Source organism: Sinocyclocheilus rhinocerous, unplaced genomic scaffold (genome assembly GCF_001515625.1).
Source record: "Sinocyclocheilus rhinocerous isolate Xijiao unplaced genomic scaffold, SAMN03320098_v1.1 scaffold259, whole genome shotgun sequence".
Lineage (NCBI taxonomy): Eukaryota > Metazoa > Chordata > Actinopteri > Cypriniformes > Cyprinidae > Sinocyclocheilus > Sinocyclocheilus rhinocerous.
This window is the reverse complement of record NW_015635083.1, coordinates 76,975-92,473: the sequence shown is the minus strand read 5'-3', so window position 1 is coordinate 92,473 and position 15,499 is coordinate 76,975. Positions and strand designations below refer to the sequence as shown.

The 15,499-nt window shown below is 35.5% G+C and overlaps 1 protein-coding gene across 1 annotated transcript in view; it reads left to right on the top strand.

Annotated features, from left to right (window-relative positions):
- LOC107746663 (beta-1,3-glucosyltransferase) overlaps positions 1-15,499 on the top strand; it is an 84,412-nt gene that overhangs the window by 65,488 nt on the left and 3,425 nt on the right. Inside the window, exons 7-13 of the mRNA XM_016560969.1 lie at positions 3,212-3,348; positions 3,643-3,706; positions 5,765-5,896; positions 9,790-9,859; positions 11,649-11,762; positions 14,677-14,776; positions 14,920-15,039. Of these exons, the coding sequence (XP_016416455.1) occupies positions 3,212-3,348; positions 3,643-3,706; positions 5,765-5,896; positions 9,790-9,859; positions 11,649-11,762; positions 14,677-14,776; positions 14,920-15,039 (737 nt within the window). The remainder of the gene's footprint in view (positions 1-3,211; positions 3,349-3,642; positions 3,707-5,764; positions 5,897-9,789; positions 9,860-11,648; positions 11,763-14,676; positions 14,777-14,919; positions 15,040-15,499) is intronic.

Here is a 15,499-nt window from a genome sequence, read left to right as displayed (position 1 = left end):
TGGATTTTGAATTGTGCTTCACATAGCTCCATTATGAATGAGATCTTAATGCTTTTTAGTCTTTTTCTTAAATGATGTCAACAGGAATTATTTGGAATGTCAGGCCCAAGGGTGTAAGCATTTTATGCTGAAAGCTGTTCTGAGAAACTGATTAGCATTCTGACATTGATCTTGTCATGGAAAAGTGAAAAAATGTATTGTGTTTGCACTAAATGACTCTCCATAATGCTACTTTATCATTGTTAAAACCCTCTTAACTGCAATTGCAAAATGCGTCAGCCTACAAGTGATATCCAAACAATTTGTTGTTGTTATTCATAAAATGGACTTGGTAATTGATGTCTGTAATAATTTCTATATTTTTTATATGAGAGAGTAATGAAGGGGAGAATTTCCTGACTGAATCTTTTTCACCCGCACATGTTGACACCAAGGACAATAACTACTCCAGGGTCACATATATTAAAATAGAAAAGCTATTTTAAACTGTAAAAATATTTTTTCATAGATTTTTACTTGTATTTTTGATCAAATAAATGCACTCTTGATGAACATATGATATTTCTTAAATAAATAAATAAATGAAAATAATAAATTAATTAATCTTACCAACCCCAAACTTTTAAACAGTAGTGTGTAACAGCATTGGAATTACATTCAGGATGATCTTTTTTCTAGCTGGTGAATGAAAACAGAATCCACCCGTCTTTAAAGAGTTTGCACAGTTGAATCCTTATTGGTGTGAATGGACATTTACATAACAACAACAACAAAAAGGTGTCCTAAAGTGACTTCTCTTCTGCTCTTTCTCTGAAGTCGTATTTTTGGCTATTGCTACAAATATACCCCAGCGACTTAAGACTGGTTTTGTGGTCCAGGGTCACATATATTAAAATAGAAAAGCTATTTTAAACTAAAAATATTTTTCCATAGATTTTTACTTGTATTTTTGATCAAATAAATGCACTCGTGATGAACATAAGATACTTCTTAAATAAATGAAAATAATAAATAAAATAAATTAATTAATCTTACCAACCCCAAACTTTTAAACAGTAGTGTGTAACAGCATTGGAATTACTTTCAGGATGATCTTTTTTCTAGCTGGTGAATGAAAACAGAATCCACCCGTCTTTTGCACAGTTGAATCCTTATTGGTGTGAATGGACATTTACATAACAACAACAACAAAAAGGTGTCCTAAAGTGACTTCTCTTCTGCTCTTTCTCTGAAGTCCATCCAGTGCACTGGCTGTTACCCTGCAAGTAAACTACTGTCTCAAATCAGACAAACTGACTTGATAGCTGTTTTCACAGTATCTTCCCATTTTTCTTCGTCTGACAGTAGCTGTAATGGATTGTTTGTCTCTTTCAGAGTCCCCCTGTCATCCTGCTGCTGCACACACTGTCAGACAATGAGGGAGACTGGAGCATTCTCCCACTACTGCCTAAGTAAGCACTGTTAATACTGACATTACCAACATAGTGAAATCTCAGTGTTAAAAAAGTTTGGTTCACTTTGGATTATCGTTTAATAGATTTCTTGTTAAGATTTATATGTTCCGTGTTTGGACTTATTTAAATGATATCAGATTAACAAGAGTGCTGTTGTACTGAATATTAATATAGTTGTGATTTGGCAAAAGCATTCATTATTAATATTATATATTATAAAAGCATTAATTATTAATTGTATATTGGGAAATATTCATATTGTAAAGGTAGTAGTAATTATTATTATTATTTTTAACAATAACAATAATATTATTTAATAACATTACAAATATTATTATTTCTTGTGGGGTTGCCAATCATTATGTGTTACTTTATCATTGTTAAAACCCTCTTAACTGCAATTGCAAAATGCGTCAGCCTACAAGTGATATCCAAACAATTTGTTGTTGTTATTCATAAAATGGACTTGGTAATTGATGTCTGTAATAATTTCTATATTTTTTATATGAGAGAGTAATGAAGGGGAGAATTTCCTGACTGAATCTTTTTCACCCGCACATGTTGACACCAAGGACAATAACTACAAAGATAATGATAAAGATATAGTTCAAAAAATCGTTCTCAATATTAAAGAATAGCAGAGTACAAACCACAGCTATAACAATAAAGGCACAGAGAAACAATATCTTTGGAATCACTTTCAGAACGATTTTTTTTCCAGGTGATGAACGATAAAGACATTGACACCCAATCAGAATCTTGAGAATTTAAATATGTTTAAAAATCTTTATAGTTATTGTTCCTGTTGTTCTGTTTAAAATGTGTTGCGTTGTCAGATTTTGCTTGTAGTTGTCCTCACAGATGGCATTTAACACAGAATAAGTAATATAGATAAGCATAAAGTCTGATCACTTCTTAGACTCGCCTTCACAATTTCAGCTGTCGATATATTAATGCAATTTGATAATGTAAAGCCATTCACAGCTGCCTGGTTTGTCGAATGAACTGTGCAAGTGACTCATCACAGATTTCCACTTCATTAAAAATCAGTTTACCAGAGCCTTTTCAAAGTAACATAATAATGTGAACTACATTGTGATAAGTCACTTGCACAGGGCATTTAACATGACAGGCAGTTGTTGAGCACAGCACTACCAGTAAGAACTTTTCTATGAATAAACCATTAAAATAATTTTTTTCCCCCCTTTGTAGTTATGACAATGTCACTGTCACTTGATCGGATTGTCACTTAATGGAAGCTTATTTCCACCACAAAAAAAGAAAAAAGGATTTTTTTCTTTTTTTTCTTTGCTATTCTGGGGGAAACAGTCAGAACTGTTAGATATAAATGCAATTCTGAGAGAAAAGGGAAGAATTATGAGATAAAAAGTCGCAATTACCTTTTCTATTTTTTATTCTGTGACAGAAAAAAACTGAATTGCATGATGTAAACGTACAGTTATGAGCCTGTAATTGGGAGATATAAACTCACAATTCTGAGGAAAGAAAGTTTGTGAGTCACAGTTAACTTTGTAGTAATTTTATTGTGTGGTGGAAAACCTTCCATAGTCACTAAATTACATTGCTGTATTGACTGTGTTGAGGAAACAACCTCAAGAATTTTGTAATCAGAGATTGTAATATATTAATGTCTGAGACCATCACACAATAGCATCTGAACGAGTGTCAGCTGTTACGCTGTGATTTAGACTGAGATGACCATCGCGGTCTGATTGATCTCCACATTTTGTCCTCAGGAGTGGTTTCTTGGCAAGCCTCTACATGATGAAGAGTCCACCATCATCCATCATTATGCCTTCTCTGAGAACCCTGCGGCTTTCCAGTACCCAGACTTCTCTGCAGGATGGGCGCTTAGCATCCCTCTTGTCAACAGGTTAGAAAGACACCCTCAGCTGAACTGCTGTCAGAAGCATATCCTGTTTCAGAATGACATGTTTTTATAGATATGAATGAATAATATTTCATTGTTAAAGTGTTGATATCTGATACCATGGTAGTTTGATATATACCATGGTACTGAAAAATTGCAGTAGACATGTACTATGGTGTTAACATGGTATTCCAGTACCTATGGTATTTTTTTTAAACCATGAAATGCCATGTATGAACAGGTATTGTGTGTATTTTTAACATTTTGATGACTAATTTGAGTTATTTCACATTTTAGGTTGACAAGCAAAATAGAAGAGGAGCCATTAAAATCAGACTTCACCATAGATCTGAAACATGAGGTGAGAATTTTTAAGGAGTATGTTTTGGGATGACGGTTGTTATTTTAAATCGATTCCAATGTAGATTAAAATGTGCACTAAGAAAAATGGTGTGATTAAATAGCTGAAAACTATCACCGTAGAAACATTTCAAACACTGCAAAAATATTACAATTTATAGAGAACATTATGCATAGACTATAGTGCTCAAAAGTTTGGGGTTTAAATGTTTGGCATTCGTCATGCTTGTATTGCAAGTGCCTTGTCGTTGTTGTGGAAAAAGAAGCTTTTTTTGTAATCATTCCCTCATTTCACCCTTTAACTGGAGTAGCTCTAGCAGTATCAGAATCTACCGGCACATTTCTCAGGGACATTTTGTATTTCCACATTCTCGTTCTTTCCATCTGTTTCCCTCTCCCTATGTCTCTAGCTCTCTTTCCACAAAATTCTTACAAAAATAAAGGATTCTTCCCATCTATTCCCCATAGTCTCAAAAAAAAAACATTAGCTTCACTGTACCTTCTGCAGTATTAGTGTGTTTGTTCTTCTTCAGTTCTTTCCCTGCAGAGTCCCCGCAGAGCTGAGGACAGACAGTCTTATAATTTATAGGATACATCTTGAGAATCTCATTTTCATGTGTGGGAGATCTATCTCTATATACAGAAACGAAAACAACTTTTTAAAGTACTGTAATGTTCCATTCTTCTTAACATATCATGGTGCTTATGGAGTGCTGCAGGTTTAAATCAGGCTTTCAACAATTTAGATCAACAAGGTTTTGTCATTTATTCATTGTCAACTTCTGTAATTTACTCATTCTCGTGTCATTCCAAACTAATGTTTTTCTGTAGACAACAAAAGAAGATATTTTTTTAAAGTTTCAGTGTTTCAATGGGAACCCGTGCTGTTTTGGACCCCTTTGACTTGAAACAATTAAAACATTCTTTAAAATATCTTATTTTGTATTCCACAGAAGAAAGAAAGAGATACAGGTTTGGAGCGACATGAGGATGAGTAAATTTGCTGAAAATGTACGGGAGATCTATCTCTATATACAGAAACGAAAACAACTTTTTAAAGTACTGTAATGTTCCATTCTTCTTAACATATCATGGTGCTTATGGAGTGCTGCAGGTTTAAATCAGGCTTTCAACAATTTAGATCAACAAGGTTTTGTCATTTATTCATTGTCAACTTCTGTAATTTACTCATTCTCGTGTCATTCCAAACTAATGTTTTTCTGTAGACAACAAAAGAAGATATTTTTTAAAAGTTTCAGTGTTTCAATGGGAACCCGTGCAGTTTTGGACCCCTTTGACTTGAAACAATGAAAACATTCTTTAAAATATCTTATTTTGTATTCCACAGAAGAAAGAAAGAGATACAGGTTTGGAGCGAAATGAGGATGAGTAAATTTGCTGAAAATGTACTCACCCTCATGTCACCTAAGATGTAGATGAGTTTGTTCCTTCGTGATTCATCAGAGCAGATTTGGAAATGTAGCTTGCTCACCATTGGATTCTCTGCATTGAATGGGTGCCGTCAGAATGAGAGTCCAAATAGCTGATAAAAAACATCACAATAATCCACTCCAGTCCATCAATGAACGTCTTGTGAAGTGAAAGATCAAGATGCTTCCAGCTAAAATATGAGTTCATTATCCATAATGATACTTTCTTAAGTAAAAAAGTGATCTGGTCTGAATCAGGAGAGAAATATGCACAGATCAAGCACCATTTACAAGCAAAAACAGATCTAAACAAATATGTTGGTGGATTTTGATGTCAGAAGATAACGGTGGATGGATTTTTTTTTTACTGGAGCAACTGGAGAACTGGATTATTGTGATGTTTTTATCAGCTGTTTGGACTCTCACTCTAACGGCACCCATCGACTGCGGAGGATCCATTGGAGAGAAAGTGATGTAAAGCTAAATTTCTCCAAATCTGTTTGGATGAAGAAACAAACTCTTGGATGACCTGAAGATGAGTAAATTATCAGCAAATTTTCTTCTTTTTTTTTGGAGAGCTATTAATTTAAAGAATGTTTTATTAAATCATTCTTCTTTTTCTCCTGCAGGTGGCGCTGTACATCTGGGAGGACGGAAAGGGACCTCGACTGACGGGGGTTCCAGAGCTTTGCACAATACCAGAGCATAATCCAAGAGCTCAGTACTGTGCCACCACTGTCAGCAGCCAATCACCACTGTGTGTAGGTTACCTCCACACCGAGCACTTAACACACCTGTCACACACACCTAATCAGTATGTGGAGAAGGCTGACAGGAGAGGAGGTGCAAACCTTGGGTAGAAGTGATGAATGTGATTTGTGCTGAAATACTTTGGATAAAAGCATCTGCTAAATGAATGAATGAAATGGAGCGTCAGAGTTTACACCTGAGTGACAGAATATCATATTACTTTTACTTTAAGAAGATTATTGTTTTGTATGTGTGTGTTCCACAGATGAAAGTCCTTTAAGATAATACTATCCATTTGATATAATAGCAGCACGGTAATTTGGTACATAATGTTTTCCTTTAAACGACAGCACATCTAATAGCCTTGTGTGCATGCGACCTTTGGGAAATCAATCCAGCGCTTCAGTACATGAGTATGATGAAGAAGATGTTTTGGTAGATCGCTTATTATAACTCTATATTTAGTCTCTGAATGCCTGGGTTTGATCCCAATCAAAAATTATGAGTTTAATTAAACATCCATTTATCTTAATCCATTGCTGGTCATGAGCCTTTTCATCTTTTCATCCTGTTTCAGTCTGAAGACTGAGTTCACTGCATAACTGTTATGTTTAAAACTTTACTCAAATGACTATGAATATGTGAAGTTGTGTTGTTCGCAGACATCACCATCAAGCACATTAAAGTGTCTGTCGCCTGTTTCTATTATGGGCCGTTACAGTCTCATTGATTTTAAGTGCCACTTTGTGGTTTCTTTTGGAAACATTATATTACATAATTCATAAGCTGCTGGGATTGAGGCTCTGAATCGAGTAAACTAGAGAGTCTTATTTGACAAGCTTTTATACTTTTAGTTATATTAAGTATTTTACTTAGTCCTTATTTCCATTTTAGTCACTTTCTTTCACACATGCAGACAATTGTGAGTGTTACACTGAATTTAAGTAAAAAAAATTTTTTTATTTTTTATAATTTGTATCTAATATGCTGATTTATAATCAATGTTAGAAAAAATTGTGCTGCTTAATATTTTTTGAGACCTGTGATACTTTTTTCAGGATACATGGACTTTTACACCCGGTGGAAAATAGATTATGGTAGAGGCTTTATTAAAAAATAGACCCTCTAAAAAATATATATATATATATATATATATATATATATATATAGACCCTCTAACATTAATGTTCTCTATACTTTTTCTATTCTATCTACTCGTTCAAAAGTTTGGGATGAGTAAGATTTTTAATTTTGATTTTTTTCTTATGCTCAGGAAAAAAACTATCATTTTGTGAAAATTATTTTTTCTATTCTTTTGACTTTTCTTTCTTTGTAAAAAAAAAAAAGAGAGAGATATATGAGAGAAATATCAGACCCTCTAACACTAATGTTCTCTTTTTCGGTTCTATCTGCTTGTTTTCTTTTATATAAAAATTATTCTTTTATAAAAAAAAAAAATTGTAAGTCGCTTTGGATAAAAGCGTCTGGTAAATGCCTAAATGTAAATGTAAAAATATAATATAAACAATATATATGTTCACATATATCACCATCAAGTGCATCTATTTCCATTATAAATATTACAGTCTAATTGACTTTAAGTGACACTTTGAGGTTTTAATTGCAAATATTGTAATGTATTTTAAAAATTTAAAAACTAAAATAAACAATAAAAAATTAAATGTATTTATATTTTTTTGAAATATAAAATATTTATCAATAAAATAAAAAAATAAAAAAATATCATATATAATAATAATTTATATCCTACAAAATAATTAAGGGAAGCTAAATATTTTAAATAACGATGCATATTTTCAACAGCCGGCTATTCAAAAGGGCACCAGTGTTATCGGGTCATTGCAGTCAGGACTAGCTGTCCTCTCCTGCCCCTATGTTTCGTCTCTTCTGACAAAAACATCCAGAATCTCTTGGCATTAATATTCACAGTGGGCTCAGATCAAAGCAATATCTCCTTGAAGCAGTCCTGAGCACTTTTACCTCCGTTACGGTTATCAGGCATTTGCATGCTCTCCTAAGATCCAGAACCAAAACCTCAACCAGAAATACACAGAAACACACACTGGCATAATACGGGACTGCAGTGTCTGTTGAAAGGTGAAAATCACAAGTTTGATTTAGAAGGCCAGATGTTTCCTGAGGATAAACAACCTCTATTGCAGTTTGTGACTCTTAAAGGTTAGTTCACCCAAAAATGAAAATTAGCGCATAAATTACTCACCCTCATCGATTCGCTACAGGAGGCCTTTGTTCACCCCCCAGAGCCATGTGAGACACTTTTTTTAAGGATGTGCGCTTTTTATTGAACTACTTTTGGACTGATGCATGCAACACCCGCTGAATGGCATTAAACAGCTTGAAAGATCAAAGACAATTTTTAATATAACATTTTTGGGTGAACTAACCCTTTAAAGCTTGCATCTATTCTAGTAAAGATGACTAGTGAGTAAATGGTCTTGGTATAATACTATGGATTTTGCTGATGGTTTGAAAACACCTGTTGTGATTCACAGTGGCAAATTAGAAAGGTTTATGAAGGGTGACTAAACACACTAATGTGGAATATCCCTCACATTAATAGGATGCCTCCAAAATGAAAATTGTTACTGATGTGACTTCACAGGTGCAGTTTTAACAACAGAGACTGAATCATCACTTATATGATGCTGAACAGAGTGACCTGAGCTGTTGTCAGAAATAAACAATTAACAAACAATGAAATAATACATATTTACTTGAAATTAAATAAAAAATATATTTCTGAAATAAAAATAATTACAGTTTCAAAATATACAGTTTCATGGCCTGTAAGGAAAAATTCACCCACTAAGTTTAATATTATGTTCTTTATCTGTGTGCTTATTTTGAGAGCAGTGCAGTTAATTTAATTCATTTATTGCACAGTTATCTGCATCCTTCTCCATTTGTAGATTATTTTACTCCTGCTTATAACAGAGAATTTTACACAGTAGAGATGAAATATAACACTAATATAATAAAAACAGAAAATGAAATAATGCACTATAGAAAAAATTTAGTTGTTTAAATGAATGTACAGATATGTTATTTACAAGTGTGCAGTTTACAAATATTAAAAAATATTAATATTAAATAAAGCCTCAATTTTTTTTTCCTGAGTAGCTCAGGTGCATTTTTTTTTATCTTAGCATCAGTGTTATTTTAGTATTAATTATTAAATACTGTTATAGTATTTATTCACTTTTATTTTTATAATTTCAGTTTTATTGTATTGTATTTTTTAATATTTCTATTTAGCTTTCATTTATTTTATTTCACTACTTCAACTTCAACTTTAAGTTGGTTACCAAGACAACATGTCTAATTTTCATTTAAGTTTTCATCTAATATTTATGTTTTATTTCAGCTTTATTTCAGTGATTGTAGTAGTTTTAATTGACAATAGCAACAGTGCTTAAGATGATAATGCAGTGTATTTCAATGCTTCTGATCAAACCTAATCAGTTAACTGAAGCCTATATAAGGTGTGGCCCTCTATAATTGTTAAACTATTATGATTCTAAATTTTAAACCCTTGATATATTTATAAATGTAAAAGTGTACTAATCTTTTATGCCTAAAATATGGGTATTTCTGTATAAGTTGTACACTCCGATTGTCGTTTATTAAATGATATTTTATTATCAGCCTTGTATCTGTTCAGTTAATGCCAATTCAGTATCTGTGTCCAAATAGTGTATGTTGAAGAAAAAGAGGAAAAAGAAGAAAAGTAGTGTTCTTACTTTTTCACAGCTCTGCACAGTAGAGAAGTATTTAAATTGTCTGAATAATTTGTGTAGTGTTGACTACATATCATTGAGCATTATTTAATCATTCAAAACCTTCTTTTCACCTGTGTCCCCAGGGCCAGCCTGTTAAGAGCGACAACATCTTCGTAGCGGTGAAAACTTGCAAGAAGTTCCATTCCGACAGAGGTGAGTGGTGCGTTCTTAATCATCAGCGCTCCTAACACACACGTCGCCACCTCGCTCTCAAGGGGTCCTCCCGTTCTTCACAAGAGCACTTAGTTATGATATCGTGTGTCAGAGGCTGTGCGAAAAATTACTCGTGGCTCCTCGAACCCTGCACGTCATCGCTTCCCACCGCTCAAGTCACTGCTGATGAAGTCCGATGTCCTTACGCTTTAACAGTTCAGCAAGCACCACTGTTTGACCTCCGAAGTGACTCCGTATTGAGAGATCTTTGGCTGAATGCCCCGGTGGGAATCACTCCAGTCTTCTCTCCACTATTAGAGCCCTTCACAGCAACTCTGGGCAATCGCTAAGCACCAGGCATCAATTCAAACTTAATGAGACAGATAAAGTGTTGCAGTTTGAATTCAGAGAACCATATGGGAAGGAAAAAACCAAACCAACTGACACGTCAGTTGCATCTAATTGCACCGATTATCATAATTATCTCTCGCTAGTCACTTTGAGGTGTTTTAAGGATGGTATTAGAAGGAACATGAGATTTTGAGATCCATCTTTTCACACTGAGGACAACTGAGGGACTCATATGCAACTATTATTGAAGGTTCAAACGCTCAGAGGCCAACTGAGGGACTCATATGCAACTATTATTGAAGGTTCAAACGCTCATTGATGCTCCAGAAGGAAAATCCATGCATTAAGAGCCGGGGGGTGAAAACTTTTTTAATTTGAAGATCAGGGTAAATTTTACTTATTTTGTCTTCTGGGAAACTTGTAACTAACTTCTGTAGCCTCTGAACGGCAGTACTAAATGAAAAAATATGATATTCAGCCAAAATAAGAAAAATTTACACATCTCTCCATTCTGTTCAAAAGTTAATGCATGGTTTTTCCTTCTGGAGCGTTTGAACCTTCTGTAATAGTTGCATATGAGTCCCTCAGTTGTCCTCAGTGTGAAAAGATGGATCTCAAAATCATACAGTCATTGTTGGAAAGGGTTCAAATACACATAAATGCTGCAAAAAGAATTTGTGGGACCTGAAGGATTTTTCTGAAGAACAGCAGGCAGTTTAACTGTTCAGGACAAACAAGGGACTCGTGGACAACTTCACTAAACAAAAAACACTCACAGCAACTCTGGGCAATCGCTAAGCACCAGGCATCAATTCAAACTTAATGAGACAGATAAAGTGTTGCAGTTTGAATTCAGAGAACCATATGGGAAGGAAAAAACCAAACCAACTGACACGTCAGTTGCATCTAATTGCACCGATTATCATAATTATCTCTCGCTAGTCACTTTGAGGTGTTTTAAGGATGGTATTAGAAGGAACATGAGATTTTGAGATCCATCTTTTCACACTGAGGACAACTGAGGGACTCATATGCAACTATTATTGAAGGTTCAAACGCTCATTGATGCTCCAGAAGGAAAATCCATGCATTAAGAGCCGGGGGGTGAAAACTTTTTTAATTAATGCTGCAAAACCAAAGAATTTGTGGGACCTGAAGGATTTTTCTGAAGAACAGCAGGCAGTTTAACTGTTCAGGACAAACAAGGGACTCGTGGACAACTTCACTAAACAAAAAACACAGCTGTGGATCATTCAGGTATCAACACAGTATTAAGAATCAAGGGGATGTAAACTTTTGAATGGGGTAATTTTTTAAACTCCAGTATTAAAAAACGATATCTAAGATCTTTGATAACAAATGTTGATCACTGTCAGCCCTGGAAGATAAAGCAGGGATGTTGAAGTATTGATTGATTCTCTCTTTTCCCACACAACAGTTCCTGTGGTGAAGAAAACATGGGGTAAACAAGCATCTCTGCTGGAGTATTACAGCGATTATGCCGATCTCTCTATACCCACCATTAATCTGGGAGTGCCAAACACAGAGAGGGGTGAGTTATTGGATGCGTTTTCATACTTGATATTTTCATCATGTGTGAGATGTGTTGTTAAATCAGTTGTTGTACAGAAATATGGCACTGTTGTACAAAAATGGTGCTCTGTTTCAATCTTATGTTGATGTTGTATTCATAGCCAAGCAGAAATTAGGAATTGTTACTGACACTTTTTACAAATAAGGTGCAAAATTGGGTAAAAATAGTTAAAACCATTTTTTTTCTTTTCAACACAACTCTACCCTTTGGTGTCATTTTATAGATAGATAGATAGATAGATAGATAGTTTTGGCTGTTTTCTGATGATTAGAATGAAATATAACAAGTTAATATAAGAAGCAGTCAGTAAATGTCTCTTCTTAAATGTAAAAGTCTCTTCCTGGTTAAATAAAATAAATGAAAATGAAATAAATGAAATGCTATGTGCTCAAGGGTCAACTTTCAGTATCTCTTTCTAATCCTGCCAACCCAACCCACAAGCCGTACGCTAAACTTTCATGACAGTCTACCACTGATAACCTATGCAAATGTGATCATCATGCTGAAGTGAACTCCGTGCTTTACTTCTGATTAGAACTGGAAGTCCAATCAGAGCCACAAAGTGGGACATATACCTTCATATTCTCTACTGGAGACTTTCAATTTGCCATTTTGTCCATTCAGTTGAGCACTTTATTTCAATAGAATGCCCTCTAGCACTCTCTTTTCTGCAGTTTTTTTCCAACACTCAATTAAAAGTAAAACTTTATTTGAATTAGCTTCTGATTGGTCAGTTGTTCGTTTGATCACCTTCTCCCTTCTTTTTGATGTTAAAAAGCTCTTGGCACATTCTGTTCCCATGTTCTCCCTACTTGTTTATTTATAAGGGTGTTCATTTGACATGATGTCTCTGACTAAGAACCCTCTCTGTTGTTCTATTGTTCTATCGTTCTGTCTATTGCTCTGTCTGTCTGTTGTTGTATTTATAGTTCTATTGTTCTATCATGTGTATATATATATATTCTCATATACATGTGTGTGTGTGTGTGTGTTATATGTTGTCAAGGGACAATACTATAGAAATGAAAATTGGATATACTTTAGACTAGTCAATGTGCAGCTTGTATAGCAGTACAGATTTACTGTCCTCTAAAAATAACTCAACATACAGCCATTGTTGTCTAAATAACTGGCAACAAAAGTAAGTACACCCTAAATGAATATGTCAGAACTGTGTCCAAAGTGTCAATATTTTGTGTGAGTACCATTGTTATCTAGCACTGCCTTAATCCTCCTGGGCATGGAATTCACCAGAGCTGCACAGGTTGTTGCTGGGATCATCTTCCACTCCTCCATAATGACATCACAGAGCTGCTGGATGTTAGACACATGGCGCTTCTCCACCTTCCGCTTGAGGATGCCCCACAGGTGCTCAATAGGGTTCAGGTCTGGAGACATACTTGGCCACTCCATCACCTTCACCTTCAGCTTCTTTAGCAAGGATGTTAGACACATGCCGCTTCTCCACCTTCCGCTTGAGGATGCCCCACAGGTGCTCAATAGGGTTCGGGTCTGGAGACATACTTGGCCACTCCATCACCTTCACCTTCAGCTTTCTCAGCAAGGCAGTTTTCATCTTGGCGGTGTGTTTGGGGTCGTTATCTTGTTGGAAAACTGCCGTTCGGCCCAGTTTCTGAAGGGAGGGCATCATGTTCTGCTAAAATGGTTGCTGAAAAGTGAGGGGTGTACTCACTTTTGTGAGATACTGTATGTGTGGTTTTGTACAAACACATAGGCAAATAATCAGTGTTAATATTAATCAAAATTATGATAAATTGTTTATTAATTGCTTATTAATTTACTTTTTATTACATTACATTTAGTCATTTAGCAGACGCTTTTATCCATGGAACCACAAACAGTTCTGTCTTGGCAAGGTTGAGTTGAAGGTGATGGTCCTTCATCCAGCAAGAAATGTCAGTTAGACAAGCTGAGATGCGAGCAGCTATCGTCAGATCTTCAGGATGGAATGAAAGGTAGAGTTGAATGGCATTATGAATATATAAATAATTTAACAATTATATAATATTTACTTTAATTAATATTTGTATTGGTTTTGGACCTTGGTGGAAGTAAAGCTTTGAATTTCTTTGATATGCAGTTCAGTAAATAATTCTTCCTTTCATTCCAGTTCAAATTAAATTCAAATTCACACTCATGAACAGAAAAGGAGTCAAGCTCTGATTTTCCCCAGTCCTGATAATACACACTGTCACACCTCGGGATGGCTGCTTCTCGTTCCCCTCATCGCTGTCTTGTGGGAGGAATTAACTGGTGGCTGCAGGCTATCCGATGGGTCAGCAGCACACTACAGGGGCCTGTGATATTTGTTGTGGGGAGGGTCCTGTTCTCCCTGTGAAGTCTGAAGGCAGCACATCCTGTTCTGCTCTCTTTCCTTAGCCTTCATTGTCATGCTTTCATACCTTTCTGGCATTATTGTCACCAGTGCAGTTTCTTCGTTCTACTAAACGTACAGTTCCTTCAGGGTCTTCCCTTCTCCTGACGGTGCACATTCTCTATTCAATATCACAATCTGATTGTTTGCTTAGGAAAACATTTCCCTCACATACTCGCTGATATCACATCATGTCTGCGGTACTTATCCGAAGGGTACATAACGGAGATATAGCGTTCCGTTCTCATTCCATTTCCCATTCAGGCTGTGGATGGACAGTTTCTTTGGACAGTTGAATGACAGCGGTGAGGTGGAGGGCTGAATTGTAAAGCTCTCAGCAAAGTCAGACAAAGTCAACTCGCCTCTGGGTATTAAAAAAACACAAGGTAGCTGGATTTGAAGAGATTATGTTTTGAAAGGTGCTTGCTGATTTTCTTGTACGTTTCCAACACATTAAGTACTTTTATCCGCTTGCAGGTCACTGTGGGAAAACATTCGCCATCTTGAGGAGATTTTTGAGCAGTCACGTGCCTAACACCGATTGGCTGTTGATTGTAGATGATGATACTCTTATAAGGTAAGGCTATTCGGCTGTCAGGTTGTGTACATGTAGGCAACATATGCCTTTTTTCTGGAAAATGGCATGATTTTACAAGGAAGCTGTGGTGTTTGTACCAATTTACACGTTGGTGGGTGGCATAATGTGTTTGGTTCTCACAGCTTGCCCAGACTGCAGGCCTTGCTGAGCTGCTATGACTTCAGTGAGCCGGTGTGTCTGGGAGAGCGCTATGGGTATGGACTGGGTCAGGGAGGATACAGTTACATCACTGGTGGTGGGGGGTGAGTGTCCGCTTCACTGTGAAAACAGCCTTTGACATTATTTGATGTAACGATGTGTCCCAAACACATTTAAAGCTACAAGGTGAGTTATATTGGACACGTTTTGTATAAATTAAAATGAATCATTAATCAGCTGAGAGAAAGAGATGTTTTAATTTATTGATATTGGATATTTTATTATGCATACTTTTTTCCTCTATTTTTACATTTAGATTACCATTGTTGTACCCTTGTTGAACACTCAAAGTTATGGAAGCCCGTTTCCGCCACTGAATAAAAAATAAAAGAGGTAATTGCGACTTTTTATCTCACAATTCTGACTTTTTTTCTCAGAATTGTGAGATATAAACTCGCAATTGCGAGTTTATATCACGCAATTCTGACTTTATTTCTCAGAATTGCGAGTTTATATCTCACAATTCTGACTTTTTTTCTCAGAATTGCGATATAAACTCACAAC